This window comes from Callorhinus ursinus, unplaced genomic scaffold (genome assembly GCF_003265705.2).
Source record: "Callorhinus ursinus isolate GAN/ISIS: 27379988/994484 unplaced genomic scaffold, GSC_fseal_2.0 scaffold58, whole genome shotgun sequence".
Taxonomy (NCBI): Eukaryota; Metazoa; Chordata; class Mammalia; order Carnivora; family Otariidae; genus Callorhinus; species Callorhinus ursinus.
In genome coordinates this window covers 7715125-7742306 of record NW_027397120.1, presented here as the reverse complement: position 1 = coordinate 7742306, position 27182 = coordinate 7715125, and the positions used below count along the sequence as shown (strand labels likewise).

At 38.7% G+C, this 27182-nt stretch overlaps 2 protein-coding genes across 4 annotated transcripts in view; both read right to left on the bottom strand.

Moving 5' to 3' along the window:
* Positions 1-1184, bottom strand: part of FAM53B (family with sequence similarity 53 member B) — a 120135-nt gene extending 118951 nt beyond the window's left edge. The window contains exon 1 of the mRNA XM_025880136.2: positions 1052-1184. The gene's annotated coding sequence lies outside the window, so the exon portion shown is untranslated. The remainder of the gene's footprint in view (positions 1-1051) is intronic.
* On the bottom strand, positions 839-22993 carry EEF1AKMT2 (EEF1A lysine methyltransferase 2). Of its 3 annotated transcripts, XM_025880004.2 has the most exons (7): positions 22832-22903; positions 21739-21804; positions 21239-21357; positions 20566-20684; positions 7306-7413; positions 4817-5033; positions 839-1239 (listed from the first exon to the last, which is right to left on the bottom strand). In XM_025880004.2, exons 4-7 carry the CDS (start codon positions 20620-20622, stop codon positions 1145-1147), a joined length of 477 nt encoding a protein of 158 aa, XP_025735789.1. In that variant the 5' UTR covers positions 20623-20684; positions 21239-21357; positions 21739-21804; positions 22832-22903; the 3' UTR covers positions 839-1144. The 3 variants fall into 3 exon arrangements, with proteins under 3 accessions (XP_025735789.1, XP_025735787.1, XP_025735788.1); XM_025880002.2 differs by lacking the exon at positions 21239-21357 and having other exon boundaries at positions 20570-20684; positions 22832-22993; XM_025880003.2 differs by lacking the exon at positions 21239-21357 and having other exon boundaries at positions 22832-22902.
* Between the last annotated feature and the right edge of the window lie 4189 nt (positions 22994-27182).

The following is a 27182-nucleotide window of genomic DNA, read 5'->3' as shown; positions in this document are numbered from 1 at the left end:
TAGCACCTGGGAAGCAGAATATGCTAGGGGAAGAGAACTGGTTTTAGTCAGACCCAAAGAATCCTGGCTCCATCCTCTACTAGCCTTTTTTTTTTTTTTTTTTTTTTAAGATTTTATTTCGGGACGCCTGGGTGGCTTAGTTGGTTAAGCGTCTGCCTTCGGCTCAGGTCATGATCCCGGGGGCCTGGGATCGAGCCCCGAATCAGGCTCCCTGCTTAGCTCTACCTGCCGCTCCCCCTGCTTGTGTTCTCTCTCTCTGACAAATAAATAAAGATCTTATTTTTAAGTAATCTTTCTATCCAATGTGAGGCTCGAACTCACAACCCCGAGATCAAGTCACATGCCCTACCAACTGAGCCAGTCAGGTGCCCCAATACTAGCCCTTTGATATGTAGAAACAGGAATAAGTTAATACATACCTTGAGAAGATATTTGGAGAATTCAGTGACTTAATTATCATAATGTAACTTAACACAGTGCTAGCAGACAACAGGATCTCTCACTTGTCTTTCCTACTTCCTGTTTATCCTTCACAGTGTGTAAAGGCCATCAGCAGCAAAGCACAAGCTCAAAAAATACTTCTTGATCAACTCATACATTTATCTGATTTTGTTTAATTATACACATGAAAACTAAGGGATTTTCCTCAGGTATTAATTTTTTTTTTAAATAACCACCATTCAACCCAAAATATTATACTTACTATGTTTCATAGACAGTCTAATAAAACACTAAGAAAGTTCGTGTTTATTATTCTGGCCCTGGAGTAGTTTTGTCAAATCTTAACGAGCAGCTATATTCCATTCAACTTTACCAAAGCACAAAAACCAAGAATACATGCTTTCTATAAATTCATTTACTGCTTTAAAGTTTCTGACTGTTCAGCAGTTACAGGAAAATTTTTTTAATCCAAGAGAAAAATATTTACATTTCAAATACAAAAGAAAACTTTAAAATGATTCTTGGTTGGTCTCTAAAACTCAACCGCTCACACGTTCATATTCTTACCGACCCATTATATCTACTCAACATGTGCATCCTGTGTACTTACTAAGCATTTATTTGCACTTGCATTTTCTGTGTCAGGTTAACTTTGATGTGGAGCTTCTTAACAAAGCTAACTGAATTTGTCCAGTGAAAAGTCTCACGTTTTCTGGAAAACCAATGCTGTTACACTGTTTCCAGATCTGCCTCCAAAGCTGAACGTGGGTGTTGGCAGCTCTTCGAAAAGTTCAAATCCTGTTAGACAAGATTAAAATACTTTTAATAGGGACTGAATCCCACAGTTAAGGGAAATTTGTACGAACAATGTACTTGCAAACCTTTTATAAAACTATTAAGCTGTGACTGAATTTCACTTGATAATTTTTCAGATCTACTGTGTGTGCACAGAGTGTGCATACCCACTAACACTTTAAATTAAAAAGGAACAGACAAGCCCAAAATCAAATTGCAGAAAAGAGGCTTTCCTTCCATCCCTCTTTCCCCCACTCTCTGTCTGTGATCCCTCACACTCTGCATCTCCCTCAGCCTGCTGCACCACCTCGCTTGCAGGTAGCAGCCATCATGCACTGAGATTTTACCAGGAATCAGGCACTGTTCTGAGGGCTTTATATGTAGTAACTCGATCCACATCACACATATAAAAGTACTTTTATGCAGAAGGGTCAAACAATGTGGAAATAAAAATGAATTTGTAGAGATGAAAAAGTTCTGGAGATGGATGGTGGCCGCAGCTGCACAACAATGGGAACGTACTAAATGTCACAGAACGGTACGTTTTAAAATGGTTAAGTGGTAAATCTTACCTTATATATATTTTACCACAACAAAAAAGAGTTTGTAAGGAAAGATCAAGAACCAGACTGAACTAACAAAGGATCTGGGAAGAAAAGGAAGTAGTAACTTTCAAAGCAGCACCGCGTGATTTAAAAATTAATGTGGATTCAAGAGTCCTGGGTTCAAGTTCCAGCTCTACCACTTACTAGGTGAAAGATATGCCGCCAGGACCCTCAGGTTCTATGCAAGGAGACACCTACCAACGCCCCTACCTACCTCGCAGTGATTTTGTAAAGATCAAAATAAGAAAACACGACATTTTCTTGAACTATAAAATAAAATGGAAAGTTAACATTTTATTATTTTGTTTTTAAAAACTAAGACAAGCAAGGCTGGGAAGTTAACCATGGTTTTCCCTCAGTGATGGGACTATTAGTTTGAAGGGTAGATTTTTTTCCCTGGGAGGTGGGGGTGTCTGCATTCTCTACGCTTCCATGCCTTGGGCTTCAGCTGAAATAACTCTTATAAAAAGAAAAAATATAAAAGAAAATATATTACTGTATCAACCGGTCTTTTATACTGTTTCATTGTGCATTCTAATTCATATTCTTAATCAAACTTCACCAAATCTTAACAAATAGCTATAAATTAAAATGCTCATTAAAACTGATCATAAAACTTTTCCAAAGAGGGACAGGCCTCTTAAATAACATGATGTATCTTAATGCTGGAAAATGGAGCCACTGTGGTGGGTACGTGGGTACAAACCCTATCTGTTTTCTGAAATTTTTACACATGCTTAAAATACTTAATAAAAATGTTCAAGAGAAAATGAACTGTCTGTGTGAATTTTCCAGGGCTAATCTTTTAACTCCTTGGACCAACCCTACAGAATTAAGTGCTTATATTTTAATAAATAATACACCAAAATTTTAAAAATGGTTGTATTCCAGTGATAAGTAATAAATTATCTTTGTTGGGGTTATTGACATTTTTCAATCTCTTTCATAACGAATCTGGATTATTTCCGCAGTAAAATAGGTTTTCTGGAGTGGTTTTTAATTCATCCTAAAAATTCCTCCCATTTCTTTAATGTGGTAGTTTTTAGTTTTAAGAAAGTTAAATTCCTTGGACATCAAATTAGAACATCCCATTACCTGGCAAATGATTCAAGTAATCTGGCAAATGACAACATAAAATGTTTATATAAATAGTGCTATAAAGGAAAAATGCAAGATTTATTTCAACAGTTTTATGTTTCGAATAAGGAAAGAAGCAAAGAACCTTAAAAGACCAGTGAAGCAAGCTTCACCCTACACCAAAGGGACCATGGAAGCCAATCGTGAGAAGCCACTGACAAGCCCCCGGGCAGTGATGCATGTATTCTGTTAGTGTTCTATATCCAACTCCAAACACCATATTCTCAGAGACACATGCCTAAAGAATGTCTTCAATTGTATGTATTTAACATTTCCTGTTGTAACATTTCGCTTAAATTCTGTATTAAGCTCTAAAACTGAACATAACTTAAAGTAGTTCTCAAACACAGACACAATTTTAAGCACTCTTTACCAGGCTAAAGTCTGTTCCTCATTATCAAAGACAGACAAATATGTTTTTGTCTGGTGGTTCCAAGGGTAAAAGAGAACACCTGTATTTAAAAACTGGGAAAGAAACTTGCCCTACACAGTGTTAACTTCGAGCATTTATTAAAACTGTCAAGCTTCAGGAAGAAGGAAAGACTATGGATACAGGGCCTCAACAGTTCTAAAGGAAACAAATTTAACATGGAAGATAGTAAAATTAATGGCATGAAATACAAGACAATAAATCACATGTAATTCTTGTTTTCCAGAGGCAATAGTAATGAAACCACAAGCTCACATTTCAAGCCTCAAATACTTCAAGTTTTACATTATATAACCTGCCGAAAAGTCACTGAATGCACACAAAAGGACATGTGTGAAGTGTTCTCCCTCCTACTGCCTATTCCCTTATTACCAAAGAGAAAAGAAACTGAGATAAAGTGCATGCAATATAGTTATAAATTCATTTCCCATCAGCTTGTGGCAACTGAGGTTCAAAATTTAACAAAAATTTAGACTTTATCATTTATCAATACTCCATCCTAAAAATTCCTCCCATTTCTTTAAAAAAAAACTTCATGCTAATCTAAAAAAGAGTCTGTGAAAAAAACAAGCAAATACTAGTCCTGGATTCTCAAGGTACTTTCCCAGAAATGCCTGTGCACTGCATGAACAAACTGGCAGGTAAAATATTCCTTAAAACATGCAAGGAACAGTCTGCCAAAGAACTCAAAATATTTGTGTATAGATTACAGATTCTCAATTCTTATAAGATCTCCACATAGTAGATACAGCACTAAGTATACTTTCCTAACGGGGCCAGAAAGGATCCTGTCTTGGCACCAAAACCTTGAAAAAAGGTAGATATTTCCTCAAGAATTAATAGGGACGATTTCAACTACAAAGTCCCTACTTTTTGTTTCTGTGCAATGTTAAGAATAATTGTTCTATATACTCTGAAAAGAAAATAAATCCTAAATACCTAAATGACGATTTGCAAGACCCAGAAAACATCTATAGAATTAAAACTCTCATGTAAAAAACAAAAAAAAACAAAAACTCTCATGTAAGATTTTTTAAAATACTACTTCCATTTGCATATTACTGAATACTATCATTACTGATCACCAGTATATCAGTACACTAAAGTCAGAGCACGTGTTTTCTGAGTCTCTAAATAAGAGATTACATAGCTTAAATGAAGAACTTAACTTTTTTATAGGCTCATAAATATTAGTACCTAGCTGCCAGGATTTCTTGGAAAATTTTAGAAAGGACTCTGGATCTCTGGCTATTATTTCTTTGTCCTTTGCATATATAGTTAAAAGAGAGGAAAAGCAGGCAATTCCCACAAATGGAACAGTAAAACACTAATGCCAAGGGGAAAAAAAAAAAAATTTAAGTATATGAAACCTGAGGTAAGCACACATTAACAACATATAGCCATTTACCTTCACTGAATTCATCTAGCAACTCTTCCTTGGTCCAATTACACGAGGTTATTAGAAAAAAGCCTTTCACGTTCAACGCCCCAGAGAGGGACTTCACATACTGCTTCCTCTTCTCAATCGCATTGTCAGGATTAAGGCTTATGGCATCAAAAGTCCCTTTGTCAATACAAAGATGAAATCCAGACAGCTTTGTGGAAAGATTCAAAAAGTCTTCTACCTATATTAAAAATCAATGTCTTTATGAGAACAATTAACACACAATCTCTCCTGAATTTAAGTGACAATCTGTAAAAGATGATGGATAAAAAGACCAATTAATTATGATGGCATTTTACATATAATAAACATATTTTCAACTTTATAGCTAACTCTTACGTGCTTCATTCCAAGATCATTAAAGCTAAGATTAGTGGGAGAGACTGACAGTGTTTCCTGGACATTCCAAATCTCTACAAATTTGGAAACAAATCAAAGCCAGGTGTACTGCCTAATAACACCAGCACGTAATGGAGTCTGCAACCCTGGCTTATGAAAAAGTTATTTCTGTCAAAAAGTAGAATATCTGACATGTTCTTAAAGATGACAAAAATTATGCAGAACTCAAAAAAGTCATTAGAAATAAGATGATTTTTAACTGATATGATTACCAGTTGTGTGACTACAAATCAGAAGTCCCTCAGCCCTGACTCAGCAGCTTACAAAGCAACTAACGGATAAAATGAATGGCATAAAGCTTAAGAAATCAAAGGACTATTTAAACTGCAGTTACTTAACTTTATAAATATCATGCACTTTAGGGTGTGGAAGTCATACATCAGCATATCATTCATTTTCAATAACCTATTAATACATTACAAGCATCTGAAACAGTGATCTGCCTCAATTTCATTTAATACTTTGCCAATGTACTTAATTCTGAAAAACTACTTTGAAAAATTAAGCAATTAGCTCACGATTATTCATACAAACTTAATACAGTAACCATAGTATATTACCTAAAACCCTTTGATTTAAAAATGTGGATTTTTATGTTTATTTACATTAGAACATGGGTTTTTTCCCTCTTCCCTCACACCAAAGTATTCATTATACCTGAAACAAAGGATGACTACCATTCTTAAGAGCTAAGTTTAGAGAAGTTCCTATCTGAAATGCCTGTATCAAAGTACTCATTTATTCAACAAGTATGTCATGAATATCTATTATATGCAGGGACTTTTCAGTCACTGAGACTATAAGAGTAAACAAAAAAGAAAGTGTCCCTGTATGAGAATATATCTTATATTTTCTAAAGGGAGAGACAACAAATAAATAAGCTAAACAAATAATTTTAGATGATGTGCTATGAAGACAGTAAAAACAGAATAATAAAGACAGTGAGTGACTGGGAAGAGAAATGTTTTGGAAAAGGTCAGGAAAGGTCGAGGAGGGGATATTTGAGCACAGATCGGACAAGAATGATCCAAACAAGCTCAGATCTGGGGCAAGAATATTCTAGACAGAGAGCAGCAGATATAAAAACTGGAAAAGGACAGGCCAGACATGTTTCTGGAGCAGAAAGCAACCCAGTGTGACTGGAATACTGGTGATAGAGAGGGAAACAGGTGAGAAACGAGGGGCTCTCTAAGGGGGGGTGGGCACTCAGATTCCATTCTCAATGCCACGGGGAAGCCCTTGGAGGCTTGTGAGCAAGGCAGTGATCACTCTGCTTGCCCTGTGGTAACAAACAGTGGGTGGCAAGAGGGGAAATGGAGAGGCCAAGTAAGGCCACTGCAGCCATGGGAGGCAAGAAGTGATGGCAGCTTGGCCTTAGGAGGGCACAGTGGAAACAGCAAGGAATGATCACACGCCTGATACACTGAAGATAAAACCAACAGAATGAGGCATAGGACTTAAAGAAAAGAGAAGAATCAAGGATGACTCCTTGGGTTTTAGGTTAGTACAAGAGGTGAATGGTGATATCAGTAATAGAAATGGGAAAGACTATGGTGAGGCAGGTTTATAGAGAAACTAAAGAGTTTCCTTTCAGACTAAATGAGAGACTATCGCTATCCAGGCAGAACTGTAAAATATGCAGTTTTTAAATCGTACTAGAGCTCAGACAAGTCTGGGCTAGATATATAAATCCAAGAGTCATCATCTCCTTATGGATCATAGGACACAAAAGTAAACTAAGTAATCTTTGGTGGTACTACATCACTTTACATATTTAGAACTTTTTGCCCTAGTTAATCCAAAGTTATTAGCTAGTATTTGTGAGTGTTCGCAAACATGAGAGAATGAACACATTTGCACACAAGGAAGAGGAGAAAATAGCTTCCCCAAGCTGACTAGACTGAAAATTTTAAGTTACTTAAAAATGTTTCAATTTGGATTATAATTAATCCTTAATTTATAAGTTCAAAAGATATTGTTAGCAAATATACTTTAGAAATGCTTAAACTTTATAACTTTTACCATAAAAAAATTAACAGTAATATAATAGTTACCTTCAACTTAATGTTAGATAAACCCTCTTTCTCTATAATACTTCCCGAAAGCTGTATTGCAGAAGAAGAGTAATCAATCCCAGTAATATTAGAGAAACCAAATTTTGCCTAGAGACAGAGAAACAATTTTATACTTTAGTTTAAAATAAGGTTTTAACATACTGCTTTGCTTATGAATTACAACATTCCTTTAGCACTGGGACTGTTTTATTTATTTAATAGATCGAGTGACTACTATCCAATAATCTACAGTTTAAATTTTATTGCAGAATCTAAATAGAAACCGAGAGTTCAAATTTTTATCAAGTGACAATTCATTTGCTTTTGTAGTATTTGATTTCTATTTCAAAAGAAAATTCACTCTCAAAGATAATGAGAATGTATGTATAATATTTTTGCCCTCAAGCAGAAAAATGTAACATTAACTTCTGATGTTGACATGCTCTAATTCACACATAAATCTGTCACAAATTTTACTTAGCACAATTAAGTTATATGAGTAAATGAAATGCATACGTAGTAAGTTATTGAAAAATTTTCCTTCAGTGTAATTACAAATCATAATTTTCCACCAGCCATGTGATTATTAACCACGTTACATTTGTACAGTAATTTTGTTTTTGAAATGCTCACAAAAAACTATGTGAGATAGGTTGGGCAGGTATTAACATCTCCAAAGAATTAAGGCGCATAGGACATTATGAGTTTTGAGCCTAAAGCTATAGTTCTGGCTATTTACAAGCCATATGAACCCACCCAGAGTGTGTGGAACCTGTGGCAAAAGTATGATGGTTTTTGATCCTCACCTCCACCCCGTAACACTATAACAAACATTTTTAGAACAATTAGGCTAAAGGTAATTTCAAAGGAAATTTGAGGAAGAAAAGCAGTTGAAAATTACAGTGTAGCCTGAAATTCTCTTCCTGCTCTTCACTATTTACTCAATTTATTTCCTTCAAAACTTAACCTACGCCTACACCTACACCTACACCTTCCCATTAAGATTCCCTTGACTTTTCACTAAGTGATTCTAAACTCTAGTAACACATCGATTATATTCCATAGAATTTTGTTCCCTTTGATTATTTTTATTTTAATCTCAAGGTCTAACATCCCCACTTTGATGCCAACCTCCAGCTCTTTTAGGTGTCTCACTCCATACTCTTTGAGATCTTCATTTTCTCCCAGTTTCTCTAAAGTCCTTCTCTATCAGGAAGCCAGGATAATCCTATTAATTGACTCTTACCAGTTCCCTCTTCTCCTATTCCTATTTATTCTTACAACAGAACTTAAAAAAAAAAAAATCACATATAGATGTTTTAGGTTTCTAGAACAATCATTCAAAACCTCAAACTATCTGAATATTTTTCACATTTGGTTTCTGGCACTCAGTAAAAAATAAGCAGACATTCAAGGAAATAACAAATGACCAGAAAACAAGGGGGAAGAACTGACATTAGAAAAGACCACAGGAAACCCAAATAAAATAATGATCAGAAACCAATTTTAAAACAACTGAAATAAATGACAGTTCGTGGAGAATTCTGAGAAATGAGAACTGTAACAAAGAACCAAACGAATAACAGAAATGAAAAAAGCAGTAATTAAACAGATTCAAGGGTGGGCTTGACAGCAGATTAAACACAGAAACAAAATTAGTGAATTGGAAGAAAGGTCAAAAGAAAATACTATTAGGCATAGAACAAAAGGCATAGACAATTAAAAACAGGAAAGAACATTAAAAAAATGTAATGGAGTATAAGATCTAAAAAATATATAACAGGAATCTTAGGAGAAGAAATGAGAACAAGGCAGAAGAGAAAATGGCATATGGGTGAGAATTTTCTAACACCAACGAAGGACCCCAAGCCACAGACTGAAGAAGCAATATAAACCTAAAGAAGACTGAAAAAGAAAAACAAAAGAAAACCAGTATAGTGTATCTGATAAAAACCAGAAACAGGAAAACGTCAAAAGCATCCACGGAGTGGAGGATAGGGAGATACACAGGAAAAACAGATTACCTTCAAAGACTAACAATTAAACTGAGAGCTGACAATAAGTCATAAAGAATGGAAGCCAGAAAACAGTGAAGGAAAAACAGCAATCTAAAATTATGTGCCCAGCAAAAAAAAAAAAAAAAAAAACCATCAAAAATGCAGGTGAATCATTTAAAAAGCCCTAAATATAAGCAATGACTATTAACATCACAAAAATACAGACAATAAAACATTATGTGCCACAGAGACAAATATAAATGACCATCTATTAAGTTCATTTAAAAAAAAAAAGCAAACTGAATTTGTAAAAGCCTGAATCAGAGATTATCAAAATTTTACTTTAAAGGAACAGGGCAGGGCAACCCTGTTGGGACCCCTCTCACTCCCGAGAGGTTTTTTTTCTGTATCCCTGCTTAATAAATTTCTATCACTTTACTCATAATTAATAAATAAATAAATAAATAAATAAATAAATGAACAGGGCATAAGTATTTTAGGCTTTCCCAGCCACACAGTCTCTGCCACAACTACTCAGCTCTACCACCAGAGCACATATGCAGGTACAGACAATATGTAAATGAATGAGTGTGGCGACATTTCAATCGATATTTTTAAAAACAGAGCAAGGCCAGATTTGACCCTCAAACTGTAGTTTACTGAACCTTATTCTAGATCTAACTTCCAACCTACAGAAAATACAGGGCGCAGAAAACATTTTAAATGACAGAAGTACAATTAGAAAATCCACACTGTGGAAAATCATTTGGGACTAATAAACTAAATTTTACAACAAAAATATCACAAAGTAGGAAAAGCTGAAGGGAGAAAAAAAAGCCTTAAGAGACTATCAATCAACTGCAACATGAAGACTCAATAGCAGAATAGAAATAAGAGGAAAAAAAGTCCGTGAACTTGAAGACATATCAAATCTGATCAACACAGAAAAATGGGGGAAAAAAATGAACAGAGCCTCAAAGACCTGTGGAACAATATGAAAAGTTCTAACTTTGCTATTTCCAGACTCTCAAAAGAAAGAAGAGGGATATAAAAAAAGTTTTTTCCCATCAATGAGTATAATCATGAGGTTTTTCTTTTTTAGACTGTTAATATGATAGGTTATATGATTTTCATATAATGAACTGGCAGGACATTCTCAGAATAAACCCCATCTGGTCATAGTGTCTAATTCTGTTTATATTTTACTGGACCAATACCTCAAAAATTGCAAACTCGGGGCACCCGGGTGGCTCAGATGGTTGGGTGTCTGCCTTTGGCTCAGGTCATGATCCCAGCTTCCTGGGATGGAGCCCCACGTCGGGCTCCTGGCTCAGTGGGAAGCCTGCTTCTCCCTCTCCCTCTGCCTCTCCCCCCGCTCATGCTCTCTCTCTCTCTCTCTCTCTCTCTCTCTCTGTATCTCTGTGTCTCGGGTGAGTAAATAAAATCTTTAAAAAAAAAAAATTGCAAACTCACTCAAATGAAATAAATACCCTTAACAGGACTATAAGAAAGTCAACAAAATTCAACATCTATTCTAGAAATAAAAAAGAATCTCGTTAACATGATAAAGGACATCCAAAAAAACATCCTACAGCTAACACCCCCCCTTTTTTTTAAAGCCAACACATCCTTAATGGTGAAATGCACACGTATATTGGAAAACTAAGACTGGAACAAGGCAGGAATGTCCTGCTGTTACCACTCCTAGTTAACATTGTATTGGAAGCCATACCTAGTGTAATTAGGCAAGAAAAAGAAATAAAAGGCATACAAATTAAAAAGGAAGGACTAAAACTGCTTCTATAAATAAACAATGATTGCCTACATAGAAAATACCAGAAAACCCACCAAAAAACTCCTAGAACTAATAAATGCAAGGTTACAGAGTACAAGGTCAATACAGAAAAATCAACCATATTCCTAGCAATAAACAATTGGAAACCGAATTTCAAAAAGCAATACCATTTAAAATACTCCAAAAATATATACTGATACAAGTATAAAAATATGTATAAGATCTATATGCTGAAAGAGAAAAAATGCAGATGAAAGAAATCAAGGAAGACCTAAATAAATGAAGAGACATACCACGTTCATGGACTGGAAGACTCTAGATAGTAAAGATGTCAATTCTCCTCAAATTACACATTTAGTTCAATTCCAACCAAATTTTCAGCATGGATTCTTTTGTAGATAAATACAAATTGATTTCCAAATTTATTTGGAAAGGCAACAGAATTGGAATAGACAAAACAACATTTGAAAAAAGTATAAAATTGGCAGAATCACACTATTCAACTTTTAAGGTTTACTAAAAAGCTACATTAATCAAAGCAATGTGGAGTTACAAAGGGATAGACACATCAATGAAACAGAGTCCAGAAATAGATACACAAAAATATGGCCAACTGATTTTTGGCAAAAGTGAAAGACAGTTCAATGAAGGAAGGGCAGTCTTTTTAACATATGGTATTAAAACAAAGGGACATTGGGGCTCCTGGGTGGCTCAGTCAGTTAAGCATCTGCCTTCGGCTCAGTTCATGATCCCAGAGTCCAAGGATCAAGCCCCACATTGAGCTCCCCTCTCAGCAGAGAGTCTGCTTCTCCCTCTGACCCTCCTCCATCTTGTGTGCACTCTCTCTCTCTAATAAATAAAATCTTAAAAAAAATCTTTAAATAAAACAAAGGGACATCTGTATGCAAAAAAAATGACTTGAACCTCATATCTTATACAAAAATTAATTCAAAAAGAATCATCATAAAAAATTAAAACTATAAAAATTTCTAGGGAAAAAGAAAGGAGAAAGAGTAGATTAGGCAAAGACTTATTAGACAGGACACCAAAAACACAATACATTTAAAAAGAAAATTAGGGGTGCCTGGCTGGCTCAGTTGGAGCAAGCAAGTCGTGCATTCGAGCCCCATGTAGAGACCTTAAAAGAAAAAATATAAATAAATAACTCAATAAACTGGAACTTAATCAAAATTTTAAACCTTTACTTTTCATCTCTTAAGAGAATAAAAAGAGAAAAGCTAGACTAATGAGAAGCTAGAAAACATTTACAATCATGTTTCAGAGAAGACTTGTATTCAGAATATACAAAGAACTCACAAAATTCGACAGTAAGAAAACAAACAATTCAATCCGAAAATGAGCAAAAGACTTGAACAGAAATTTGACCAAACAAGATATAAAGATAGCGAGTAAGTAAGTACATGAAAACATGTTCAACATAATCAGCCATCAGAGAACTACAAACAAAAACCATCACTGGATGCCACTATACACATATTAGAGTGGTTAAAAGAGCAAATATGGACAATTCCAAGTGTCAGCAAAGATACAGACCAACTGGAACTATCATACATTGTTCATGTATGTGAAATGTGAATGCAAAATAGTACAACAAGGCAGAAAAATGGCGTGGCAGTTTCTAATAAAATTAAACATATATTTACATTAGAGAAATTAAACATGTTCACACCAAAATGTTTACACAAATGTTTACAGCAGCTTATTCACAATTGCCAAAAACTAGCAACAACTCATATGCCCTTCAACAAGTCGATAAACAAACTGCATGCAATATATCCATACATCAGGTATGTTTCAGAAATAAAAAGGAATGACTACTGATACACACAAAAATGTGGATGAATCTCAAAAGCATTATGTTGAGCAAAAGTAGGCAATCTCAAAAGATTATAATACTGCATGATTCCATTTTATAGGACATTCTCAAAAACACAAAACTAGTGATGGAGAACAGATCAGTGGCTACCAGGGGGAAAAGGTATGGTTACATAGGATGCAACTATTCTGTATCCTGACTGTAAAGGTGATTACATCAATTTGTACATGTATTAAAATCCATAGAACTCTATGCAAAAAAGTCAATTTTACAATATGTAATTTTTTTAAATTTAAGAGCAAATTATGAATAACTTGATGCTAATAAAATTTTAACATTTAGAAAGACTGATAAATTTCTTGAAAAACACAATACTGACTCAAACCCTACCAAAAAAAACTCCACATTCCAGAGGATGTCACCAAGAATTCTTCTGAACATTTAAGAAAGAAACAAAGCCAATTACAAATTCTCCCAAAGAACAAAAGGAGAGAGATTTCCCATCTTGCTCTGAGGCCAGCATAACCTTGATACAAAAACCTTACATGAAAATTTCAGGTAAGGAATATTACTGGCTAATCTCTCTCATGAAACTATATAAATCATAAACAAAATAAATACTACCAAATGAAATCCAATAATATATGAAAAGGATAATACACAGCAATCAAACTTGGTTTTCTTCAGGAATGGAAGTTTAACAGTGAACAATCAGGGGCACCTGGCTGGCTCAGTCAGTACAGCATGCAACTCTTGATCTCCAGATCGAGAGTTCAAGCCCCACAATGGGTGCAGAGCTTACTTAAAAAAAAATAATAATAATAATCCCTAAAATTTTTTTAATAAAAATGTCAATTAAAAAAAATAAAGACATCCTATCCCAAAAACAATCAATTCAACATTAATAAAATCAAGAAGAAAAATCATCTAATCATCTCAATGACTATCAAAGAAAGCTGCTAATCAACACCCATTCATGATTAAAAACTTACACTAGGAATATAAAGGAACACCCTCAATCTGATAAAGACTATAAAAACCTGTAACTAACATCATATGTAATGGTGAAATAGTAGCTTTCCTCTTATACTAGGCAGTGTTACAAGGCTATCCGCCTTCATAATTTCTATTCAACACTGTATTCAAGAGTACACAGCATTTCAATAAACAAGACACCAAAGCTGAAATTGAAGAAATAAAACTACATGACATTACATTATAAATCCAAAAGAATCTATAAATAAACTATTAGAATTAATATCTGAATTACTGGATACAAGATTAATAGAGAAATCTGTTGTACTTCTATTTACTAGCAATGAACTATTAAAAAATAATATTTTTTTAAGATTTTATTTATTTAGGGGTGCCTGGGTGACTCAGTTGGTTAAGCGTCTGCCTTTGGCTCAGGTCATGATCCCAGTGTCCTGGGACGGAGCCCCACATCAGGCTCCCTGCTCAGCAGGGGGATGGGGTGGGGGGAACTGCTTCTCCTTCTGTCTGTTGCCCCCCTGCTTGTGCTCTCTCTGTCAAATAAATAAAATCTTTAGAAAAAAACTTATTTATTCATTTAGGGAGAGTACAAGCTGGGGAAGGGGGGGGGCAGAAGAGGAGGGAGATAATCCCCAGCAGACATCACGCTGAGTGCTGAGTCCAATCCCACGACTCCGAGATCATGACCTAAGCAGAAAGCAAGAGTCAGACACTTAACCGAGTCACCCAGACACCCCTAGAAAATAAAATTTTAAAAGCATAACAGTAACTACTGCAACAACAAACATCTAGAGACCAATCTAAGAAAAGATAAATAAGATCTCTACAGAGAAAACTACAAAATATTACTGAAAGAATATAAAGAACTAAATAAATGGAGGAACATTATCACGTTCATGGATTCAGAGACTCAATATTGTAAAGACCTACATCCTCCCCAAATTCAAGGCAATCCAAATCAAAATCCTAGGATTTTTTTCCCTGAAAAGTGATGAGTCTAAAACTTAAATAAGGGGCACCTGGGTGGCTCAGTCGTTAAGCATCTGCCTTTGGCTCAGGTCATGATCCCAGGGTCCTGGGATCGAGCCCGCATCGGGCTCCCTGCTCAGTGGGGAGTCTGCTTCTCCCTCCCCCACTGCCCCTGCTTGTGTTCCCTCTCTTGCTGTCTCTGTCAAATAAATAAATAAAATCTTAAAATAGATAAATTTTATAAATATGCATCCTCCCTGAATTAATCTGTAAATTCCTAATCAAAATGCCAGGGTATCTTTTTTCCTGAAAAGAGGTAAGATTATTCTAAAATTTATATAAATATGGGAAAAGCTAACTAACAACAGCCAAGGCAACAATGGAAAAGAGACCAATGTGGGAGAATTTACATCAACAGAATATGAAGGGGCACCTGGGTGGCTCAGTCATTAAGCGTCTGCCTTCGGCTCAGGTCATGATCCCAGGGTCCGGGAATCAAGCACTGCATCAGGCTCCCTGTTCGGCGGGGAGCCTGCTTCTCCCTCTCCCTCTGCTCCTCCCCCTGCTTGTGCTCGTTCTCTCTCTAATAAATAAATAAAATCTTTAAAAAATAAAAAAAAAAAGAATATGAAGACATAAAGCCACAGTAATCAGGACAGCAAGATACTGGCATAAGGATAAGCAAACAGACCCAAAGGAATAGAACAGAGGATCCAGACACAGACCCAAGCACACACCACTACTTGGCTCATGACAGAAGTGCAGTAGGGGAAACAATGGACATTTCGACATACAGTGCTGGGTTAAGTGAACAGTCTTAAGGGAAAAAATAAACCTCAAACTTCACCTCACAACATTCACAACAATTCATCAGAACCTAAATGTGAAGAAAACAAAACAGCTTCTAGAAGAGCACAAAGGGAAATATCTTTGTAACTCTGGGCAGGCGAGGTTTAATATAGAATATTCAAAAGCACCAACAATTTTTTAAATGATATATTAAGCTTTATAAAATTAAAGAACTTTTATTCATCAAAAGATGCTATTATAAAAGTGAAAAGGCAAGTCATGCATAAAGTATTTGTGATACAAAGGTCACATACCCAAAATATATAAAGAATTCCTACAAATCAGTAAGAAAAACACAGGCAACCCAATTTTAACATAGGCAAAAACTTGGACAGGCACTTCACAAAAAAGAATAGCCAAATAGCCAAAATGCATATGAAAATATTTTTAGTCATCAGGAAATAATAAAACCATGAGATACTACTACCCACCTACCAGAATCACTGAAATTGTATAAACTCACAAGACGAGGTGTTGGCAAGGATGGACTTCTCACACACTGCCAAAAGGAGTATAAACTAGTACCACCATTTTGGAAAATTGTTTGGCAGTATTGGTAATAATCCAGTACTGGAAACAGCCCAAATGTCCATCAACGGGAGAACAAACGCATAAATGAAGGAATGACTGCATAATTAAACTGTAGTATTTTCATATAGTATAATGCTCTATCACACTGAAATGAAGCAACCTACTGCTTCACCTAACAGTGAAATACTGAAAGCAATCTCTGAAAAGAGGAACTTCACAAATCCATGTTCAGCAGAAGATCAAAAAGAAATAACATGCATAACCATAATATCATTTATATCATATCAAAAACAGGTAGGGCGACTGGGTGATTCAGTCAGTTAAGTGTCTGCCTTTGGCTCAGGTCATGATCCCAGGGTCCTCGGATGGAGTCCCACATCAGGCTCCCTGCTCAGCGGGGAGTCTGCTTCTCCCCGTGCTCCTCCCCACCACTCATGCTCACGAGCTCGCACTCTCTTTTTCTCTCTCTCTCACAAAAATAAAATCTTAAAAAAAAAACTTACTAAAAAAAAAAAACAGGTAAAACTCAATGTAATGAACAAAGAATAATCTTTTCAAAATATGGTGGAAACAATTCAACATTCATATGCCCAAAAAAAAAGAACCTCCACCAGTTATCTCATACCTTACAGAAAAATTAACTCCAAAATAATCATAGATCTGGGAGCCTGCGCGGCTCAGGTGGATAAGCATCTGCCTTCAGCTCAGGTCATGATCTTAGGGTTGTGGGACTGAACCCCACATCGGGCTCCTTGCTCAGCGGGGAGTCTGCTTCTCCCTCTACCTGCCACTCCCCCTGCTCGTGCTCTCTCATTCTGACAAATAAATAAATAAAACCACAGTGAGAAACCAGTACAGCTAACACCAGAAAACAGCCTCCCATATGATGACAGACATCAGAATAGTGGATAACTGTAGAAGGGAAATGGGGGTGAGGGGAGCGTACAAAGGGGCTTCTTCTATGATGCTAACAATGTTTGATTTCTTAATCAGTTCGGTGAGTCACACAAAGGTGTTCATTTTGTAAAAGCTATATCCTTAATGACCATTTTTTATATGTAAATCATACTCCATTTAATAAGTACACATTAAAAAAAGAAAGTAACCTCCCTTAAAAGACTCAACATGTAGGTGGCTTCACCAGTGAATTCTACCAAACATTTAAGAAAGAAACACTAATCATTATTAACTCTTTCAAAAAATACATTCTTATTTAATGATGCCAGCATAACCTGATACTAAAACTCGACAAGAACACTACAAAAAGGTTAAATTACTGAGACAATCTTTCTCATGGACAGAGTTGCAAAAATCCTAAACAAAATATTAACAAACTGAATCCAATGATGTATTTAAGTTGGAATTCATTCCAGAAATGCAATTAACATTTGAAAATGATCAATGTAATTCATCAACACGAACAGGCTAAAAAAGAAAATTCATATGATTATCTCAGTAACAGGAAAAATTTTTGATAAATAACAAGATTTATAAGAAACAACGCACTTGCTTTCAGCAAAGGAGGAATAGAAAGAAACTTTAGTCTGATACCGAGTGATCTACAAAACAAATTTACAAGCTAAGATCATACCTAACAGTGAAACTTTCAAAGTAATCTCTGGAAAGGGGAAAAAAGACAAGGATATCTTCTGTTACCACTTCTTTTCAACATTCTACTAGAAGTCCTAGACAGTGTAATAAGAGGAGAAAAGTTATAAAGGATTGGAAAGGAAGAAAGAAAACTGCCATTATTCACAGTCTACATAATTATACAGTTAACCATTGAACAACACAGGGGTTAGGAGTGCTGACACCCCTTGCAGTCAAAAATTTGCATTTAACTTTTGATTCCCACAAAACTTTGCTAATAGTCTATTGGGATTTTGGGGTGGGGGGTTGGTTTTGCTTTGTTGTTTTTTTTTTTAGAGCAAGAGGGAGAGAGCACCCTCGTGAGCGGGAGGAAGTGGCAGAGGGAGAGGAAGAATCTTAAGCAGGCTCCATGCTCAGTATGGAGCACAACATGGTGCTCAATCTCACAACCCTGAAATCATGACCTGAGCCAAAATCAAGCGTTAGACGCCTAACCGACTGACCTACCCAGGCACCCCATAGCCTATTGTGGACTGGAAACCTTACTGATAACATAACAGTCGATTAACATGTATTTTGTATGTTATGTGTATCATATATCGTATTCTTTTTTTTTTTTAAAGATTTTATTTATTTGAGAGAGAGAGAATGAGAGACAGAGAGCACGAGAGGGAAGAGGGTCAGAGGGAGAAGCAGACTCCCCCCTGAGCAGGGAGCCCGATGTGGGACTCGATCCTGGTGACACCAGGATCATGACCCGAGCCGAAGGCAGTCGCCCAACCAACTGAGCCACCCAGGCGCCCCATATATCGTATTCTTACAATAAAGTAAGAGAAAGGAAAATATTAAGAAAATCACAAGGAAAATACATTTACAGTACTATATATTTATTGAAAAAAATTCCACAAGTGGGCCTGCATAGTTCAAACCTGTGTTGTTCAAGACTCAACTGTATATGTAAAAAAATCTGAAAGAATCTACTTAAACTATTAGTCTCAAAGGATAAATCATTAGCCTCTACAAAGAAACTACTAAAGTCCAAAAGAATCTACAGGTAAACAAGAGAATGAATAAAGCTGAGTATAATTAAATCTTATACAGCAATGAAAATGAATGTGTTACTACTACACACAACAACTTGAGTGAATCTCACAGAAAGTGGAGAACACACTAGAAAGAATACATACTGGAGTCCTCCATTTATACATTCAAAAACTGGCAAATTAATCTCTAATGTTAAAACTCCTTGCCGTTAGTGGTTACCTTTAGAAAGGAAGGAGAGAGTAATTTAGAAAGGACTGGTAGGGAGTTCAGGGGAGTTTCTAGAGTCTGTAATATTTTTTACTTCTTGACCAGGGTGACAGTTCATAGGTGACCACAGGTGTGTTCACTTTGTGAAAACTCACTGAGCCACATGCTTTCGATTTGTGCACTTTAACATATGTATGTTGTACCTTAAGCTTCAAAAACATTTACCACAAATTTTTCTAATCACACTCCACTGCTTAAAACATTTTAATGGCTTCCCATTGCCTAAAAGTAAAATCTAACCTGTTAGGCATGGCATATGATATAGCTCCTACCTTTAACTTAATCCTCACCTCTGTCCATCCCACATATACACTTTATATTCTAACTTAACCAAATTATCTACAGGCCCAGTATGTGCTATGCTGCTTCAAACCTTCACGTCTTTTTTTTTTTTTCCTAGCAATCTCCACACTCAACGTGGGGCTTGAACTCACAACTCCGAGACCAAGGGTCACACACTCCACCAACTAAGCCAGCCAGGCACCCCCCCAAACCTTTAAATATTGCTTCCACTGTTTGAAATTCTCTCCCTCTTTACACCCCACCCACACTCACCACACCCTGCCCCTGCAATTTCCACCCAACTTGGATATTAGCTCCTCCAAGATCCTTCCTATCTCTGTTGCCCGAAGTTAATGGCTCTCTTTTCTATACTCAGTGATCTATTATTGCACATATCAACCTACAGTGTTAACTGTTTATATGTCTGTCCATCCTCTATTATATTAGAACAATTCAAGCACAAGGTCTATATTTTCCGCTTGGCACATGGAAGCCACTCAATAAATTTCACCATTATATATATATCCTTATATATTAAGCAGTAAAGCCTTCTAGGAGGAAGCCTAAGTGTTTCATTTTCTCCATAGTACGTACATGCCACAGCAATGAGCACACAACAGATACACAACAGTGATGGTTTAGTTAGTAGAACCTGTGCCAAAACTCAGTTCCATAGACAAAATACTCTCTTCAAACCATACGCTCACCTAAGGTAAAGTATTCATGTCCTACCAGAAGTGTAAAAAGGTCATCGTTCTTTCATACACACACATTTCCAGAGTTTTAAGCTAAAGAAACCAATTAAGATCACCTTGTCGAAAGCTTTAGGAAAGAACCTACACTACACCCAAAGGAATTAAGTGGCCCAAAGGGCCAAGACTAGGATTCAGATCCCCTGGCTTCTCATTTAATGCTCCCTCACAATCCATGCAGCCTCCCTTTTGGACTATGTGACTTCTCAAAGTAAGTGGTACAATTGCTCTACTACTTTTTTTTTTTTTTTTTGCTCTTCTACTTTAGATTAACATGGTTAGTATCCTCATTTCCAAGATTTTTTTAAAATTTCATTTCAAAATTTGGCTTTAATACATGAATACTAAAAGTACCAACAAGTTCAACCAAGAAAACACCATTTCCAGTTCCAATATCAAGCACTGAAGCATCCAATGGAATCTTGCGTTTTTGCATCCACCTTATTAGCCGATTCATACTCTCTTCTCCAAACCTATTAGAAACAGAGAATCCGTTAATCAAATACCAGAGGAATATAGAGCAAAGATTACAACTATATTCCATTTAAGCAGCTTATTCAATATGCTCAATTAAGCCTTTTTTGAAAGTAAGAAGTAGCATCTGTCACTGCTTAAGCTTCACCTGTACTATTATTTAGAAGAGAATGCCCCCAAGAATAGAACAGAACCTTTATAGAATAGAACCTTATCTAAGGTCAATGTTACTTATTAATGTTTCACTACAACAGCATTAACACTTGTATATGTTGATGGCTCAAAATTTTATTGCTTATTGAAAAAGGACGATCACAGGATGACAGCAACTTCCTAATACAGGTTTCCCCACTAACTGCAAGCAGAGCATTGCTATGAAATCTTTCCTAAGGCAAAATGGCACAAAGCGAAGAAGCAATGACCAGTAATTCATGTGGTGAAATTTTCTGAGCATTCCCAGGCCCCAAAAATAACCTCTCTTACGCCTGATACCGCAAGACACATCTTGCTAACAGAGGCACAAAATAAATCAAGATAAAGCACAGACGCTCACAGACATTGTTCAAAGCTATGGCAGCCTTATGCTGGGATGCTGAGTGTAGTTCCCCAGGGAAGGAGCTTGGGAGCACCACTCTTGCTGCTAGGGGTGTGCGCTGCCTCCCTAATGGCTCCCTGAAAAACAAACAGTGAACGCTACTTTTGCTTTTCACCTTTCTTTGTACAAGTGAAAGTCTTCGGATTTCTTTTAGTTAGCAAGAACAGGTACTACTGTTAAGTCGTTCATAAAAGCCAAGAGGCATAATGTGGATTTTAAAAAGCAGGGGATACCTGTATTCTCATCAAATTTAAGTCTGGACCATTAAAAGAGAGAGAAGAGAGAGATTCTTTAAATCTACCCACTATAGCCAGAATCAGTCCAAGGTTCCCAAGACTTTCAGGTTGTCTTTCTTTGGGGGTAAGCACTTAAAAGACACACACACACACACACACACACACACACACACACTCTCACTCACCCTTCTGAATCATAATTCCACTATTTTTCTAACTCACCAGATTTCTCCTGTATCTCCATATTCTTGAAAAGTTTGCAGCTCTCTCTCATAGACAGCATCCCAACTATATAAATAATCAAATGCAAAGCAAGATTCTTGAATCAAACTGAATTACGACTTAAATATGTTTCTAATACATTGTAGGTTTTTAGGGCAGAGTTTAAAACATTATCAGTATTTTCAGTAAGTGCACGTAGATCAATCTCTTAACATCTTTACGTTAAAAGAATGAAAGACACAGATAAGCAGAATAAGTTTACACATGTAAAGCACTAAGTACAATACCTGACACATAAAAATAGTATATATTTTAGCTTAAAAAAAACATACAAGCAAGTATGTGTCCAAGGATCCCTAAATCCCAAAGTCCAAAACTTTCACTGTACAGGCATAGTGTCATTATAGCACATTTCAGTCTAAAACGTGCAGACACAAAGATTTCCTACCAATACAGTGGTTCCTCAGAAGGGAACTCACCAAACACAAGCTTTGCCTAAAGGTTAAATTCTAAGTTTAGGATTTACTCCTGGTGAGTATAGTTTCCCCTCCCCATCATGTGCCTTCTCTTCCTACTTCACCTCTCTAGAATCGCTGCTCCCTCTCTGTCCTCCAACTCACCTCTCGTCCTTACCTATTCCCTGTCATTCGTTCACCCATCTATTAATTCGTTCATGATTACTGAACAGCGATTTGAGGTCAGGTCACTTTCTCCTCGCTCGCTCCTCAGGTCATCCTTTACTCCCACCCCTTGCAGCTCCCCCGTCCCTACCCCATCCCTTGCCCACCAACCCTACGTCGGCCCCACCCCCTCGCCCTTTCCCCAAGCCTGCCCCTCTGGTTCGACCCCCACAAGGCCTCCCCAAGAGCTTGAGCCCATTCCGCACCTCACGAGCCCTTTGCACGTCGACTCCCTGAAATGCCTCTTAGCCGCCCCCAGGGTGGCCCCTCGGGATTCCAGCCCGTCAGTCCTTCCTCGCGTCACGCCCCCAAGGTCGTCCCCATCTTCCGGGGCCCTTTCCCCCTTCCGATCCCCTCCCCGGGGCCCAGCCCGGGGCGTGCTGCTCACGCTCCCTGCCCGATGCCACACTCACTGCTCTCGGGTCCCCAGCGCCGACGGGGCGAAGCCATCCTCTCCGGGACTGCCCCTTCGGCACCGCTCCGCGGGCCCTGTGCCGCCCCCGTCACCGCCGCGGCCACCGCCGCCGCCGCTACCGCCGGCGCCCGAGTTCATCCCGCTCCGCGCCCCGGAGGGCCGTTGGGGCCACCATAGAGACGAGGCACGGGCAGAGCGGACTCGTGGGTGGGCGCCTCTAGGCGGCGGGAGGCCACCCTCTCTACTAGTCCTGGCCTCCACTTCCTTAGCTCGTCTTTGGTCCTGAGTGGAGATTCGCAAACCCAGGCGTGGGTGACCGAGGGCTCCTCGCCTCCCTCTCTGCCCACCAACGCCAGAGTCAGATGCACCCCCTTCCTGAGGTGCCCGCCTAAGCGCCACTACATTTGGGGACTGCTGTTTGTAAGGACTGTGAAAAAGAAACAGGTCCAAAATGGAGTCAGTTTTGCTAAACCTAAGACTTAATATCCAACTTAACTGCAGTTTGAGCCTCTTCCAGGAATGGAATTTTAAACCAATCAGTCTGGGATTTTTCTGGTGGGCACTAGTGAGGTAATCTGCCCGATAAGACTCCCTGCCTTCCCTTAAGGGAAAGTGATCGTGCCTGAAATAATCCATTCTTCTTCTTCTTATTATTATTATTATTTTATTGAAGTATAGTTGACAATGTTACATTCGTTTGAGATGTTGAAATAATCCATTCTTAACATACTAGCCGCCCCCCTTCTGCTGCCTATAAAAACCTTCCATTTTGTACAATTCCACAGAGCTCCCTTCTACTCGCTAGACTGGGTGTTGCCCAATTCGTGAAACATTGAATAAAGTCAATTAGACATTTAAGGTTACTCAGCAGTCGGGTTGCCGGGGTGGCCCAATCTGTTAAGCCACTGACTTGATTTCAGCTCAGGTCATGAGCTCAGGGTAAGGAGATGGAGCCAGGCATCGGGGTCCACCCTCAACTCACAGTTGGCTTGAGATTCTCTCTCACTGCTCTTTCTCTGCACCCATGCTCTCCCGCCCCAGCTTGCACGTGCACTCTCGCTCTCTCTCAATAAACAAACAAACAAACAAAATCATTAAAAAAAAAGTCATTCAGCTGCATTTTTTTTTTTAAACAGGACTACTGAACGTACCGTATTTTGAAAAGGCTGACAATGGGAAAACCACACTACCTGAAGCCAACACTGCTCACTGAAAATGCACAAATCACCTCATGCATGCATGTCATGGTAAGATCTGGAAAGTGGATGGGGCAGTCCACTGCATTATTTGGCCTCCTGGTCAGAAATTCAATTTGTAGCTGGGATTCTTCCTTAAAAAGAGCATGCTGCCCTCTTGACATCACTGCTGGACATGGGAATTTATGCCCAGAGAAATGATTGCCTTACAACAACACCACATCACATCCTCCCCATCCCCCCAAAATACTCCAATCATGGGGGTCAGAGTGTTGTGGAAGAAAGTGATGGGAGTCAAGATGCCTGGATGCCTGTCTCAGCTTTGCCTCTAACCAGGCACCTGACCTTGTTCAAGACTCCTAACCTTTGTGTGCTTCAACTTCCTTACCTGCACCATGCCTGAAATAGACGGTGACTGGTTCTACCAGGTTGCTCCCAGCCGATGAACCTGAGATTCATCTGCCTCTTGGTTTGACTACCATTGGGAGTTCTGCAGTATAATGTGAGAAATCTTATGGGCCAAAGGTCGGTGGGGGGGGGGGTCTGTAGCAGCAATGAACTACTGACAGTCCAATGTCCCAGGCAAGGCTCTCAAAAGCCCCTAGGAAGGCTGTCTTCCAACCAAAAGGAATGTTTCCTTGGCCATGTTTCTGTTGACTCAGCAGACAGAAGTCCAATAAGTCCCTAGAGGGAAACAGCACCAACAGTTCACAGAAACTCCAGTTAGGACCGAATGTGCATCTCCTCCTATACAAGATGTTCCAAGATATTCCAGCAACCACTGGTGATAGAATACAGTAAAAGACAGATGGGGATCCATATGTATAGTGATTAAAGGACTCAAGAAAGAACATAAGTAACCTTATTACAGTGTAATAAAACCACCAAATGCCACAGGCAATTAGTGCTGCCCTGGGCAAATGGTTGTTTTGATCTTTTCTAGGTTCTAGATGCTAGAGAAAGCAAGCTTGAATGTGACTAAGTCTTAAAAAGTTTTAGGTTCTAATGAAAGATAAGGCGATCTTCAATCTGGTGTCTTGCCAACACTGAAGATGTTTTTGCTGTGTGTGATGAACGCTATAAACAGTTGTTAGTATGGAGCCCTGGAAAAACCCTCTGTTTATACAGAGTTCCTGCTCTGGCTCCAGGGTTACTCTGGCTGTTTAGTCCTGACGGCTGTGTGGGGCACCACCTCTGATCACCCAGGGCAACAGGATTCTTAGTGGAGGGCGGAGAAGCTCAATTCGAGTGGAGCTGCCCATCACCAGGGAGAAGGTGGAATGTGCCAAGGAACACAGTCCTCTCACCAGGTGTCCGTTACATAGGCAGGGGGAGGCTCTTCGGGTGCTCTGGGTTGCCTCATCCCCCTCTCATGTTACCAATCCCTGCAGCCCGGAACCCTGCTTACCTACAACTTCCCCGAAACTGTGCTTTCAAGAGTTCTCAAACACTTCCCATTTGGCAAACCAAGGGTCGAGTTCCAGGCTTTACCTTCCTTGATCCTCTGTTAGAGATCAACACCACATCGCTTAGGACGCCATTCTTGAAAAACCCTCCCTATTTTCCCAGCACCACCTGTTCTTAAGTGAGCCTTTTAAAAAACGGAGGTAGGCACGCAGCTCTAGAGTTGGACTCGGGTTTTGAGCCCTGACCCTATCATGTGGGACTACAGGCAAGTTCTTCAAGTTCTCAGGGCCTCAGTTTGCCCATCCTTTCAGAATAGTGCCCCTGGCGTAGGGCCACTGTGGAGATTAAATGAGATCGTTCCTGTGAAATCTTACGTGCCCGACACATGGTAAATGCTCAATAAATGCCAGCACAGTTTCTTCAGTTATAAAATAGAGTTTCAAATAGGTCTGTCTGGGGCACCAGGGTGACTCAGTCATTTAAGCGGCTGACTTCGGCTCAGGTCATGATCCCAGGGTCCTGGGATTGAACCCCTGCATGGGCTCCTTGCTCAGCGGGGAGCCTGCTTCTCCCTCTCCCTGCTGCTCCCCGTGCTTGTGCACTCTCTGTGTCAAATCAATAAATAAAATCTTTCAAAAATATAAAAATCAAAAAAAAAGAAAATGCATCTATTTCAGAGCATTGTTAGGAAGATTGAATAAGTGCATAGAACGTACATGTAAAGAGCTGAGAACAGAGCCTGACAGATGGTCAGCGTTCAGTAAATGTTAGGTATTTTTCTTACTATTAGCGACTTCCAATTTCATCCTCTATCCCCAGCTCCAGGCTTTTACTTCAGTGGCCTAGATGTCCCTTGTTATGTGAAACTCAACCTGTTCCAAACTGAGCTTTCTTGCACTGCCTTCTCCCCCGGCTCCGATGCCTCCAAACCCTGTCTTCCCTCTGTTCTCCTTCATTTGGCCCCTGACCATCCTACCATCGGCCAAAGCAGAGCATCAGCCTTGTCTCGTCCTTCCCCCACCCTCCACACACAGCTCCTCCCGGTCTCAGGGCTCAGGGGCATTTTTGCCACTGCTCTGCTTTCTCTTGGGCTACTTCAGGCTCACAGCTCACTGGGGCCACCGCAGCCCCTTCCCAGTAGACCCCTCCCTCACACCATTCAGCTCTAGGCCACTTCTTTGGTCCCAACTATCCTCTCTTCCCCTCTCTCCCTCCACAGAGGTCCCCAAAATTCAGCCGGGTTTTTTCCTCCTTCGATGCCAGACACCACCCATTCCTTCCCTTTGCATTTTCTTTCCTGATCACCATAGACGATGGTGTCAAGCCATCTTGAACTTCAATCACAACTTAGTTCCTACCAGGTGTGACCTTGCGTGAGTCACTTAATTTAAACCTGTTAGGTCCCAGTTTCCTTGACTACCCAATGGGCATAATCCAAATGAAACTGGACTTTCTTGTTTCTACTTTCAGACCCATCATAGCAGAGTGTGGCATTTGCCTGCATATATGCACTTACAGAAATGCATTGTTTTGTTTTGATAAATATATAGAAATGGAATCTTACCATTTGCATTGTTTGCAAGTTGCATTTTAACTTAACAACATTGTGGCGATATGGGACACCTGGGTGGCTCAGCCAGTTAAGCGTCTGCCTTCGGCTCAGGTCATGATCCCAGGTTCCTGGGACTGAGTCCCCCTGGAGACACACCAGGAAGCAAATCAAAGATGAATTCCTGTCTTCATGCA

Excerpts from the sequence above, each read along its gene's own strand:
- EEF1AKMT2 (XM_025880002.2), bottom strand. The coding sequence starts at position 22,971 with ATGAACTCGGGCGCCGGCGGTAGCGGCGGCGGCGGTGGCCGCGGCGGT. Across the intron at positions 21,805-22,831 it reads GCGCTGGGGACCCGAGAGCA|TTGGGATGCTGTCTATGAGA; the intron begins GTGAGTGTGGCA and ends TTATTTATATAG. Across the intron at positions 5,034-7,305 it reads TATCTAACATTAAGTTGAAG|GTAGAAGACTTTTTGAATCT; the intron begins GTAACTATTATA and ends TTTTTAATATAG.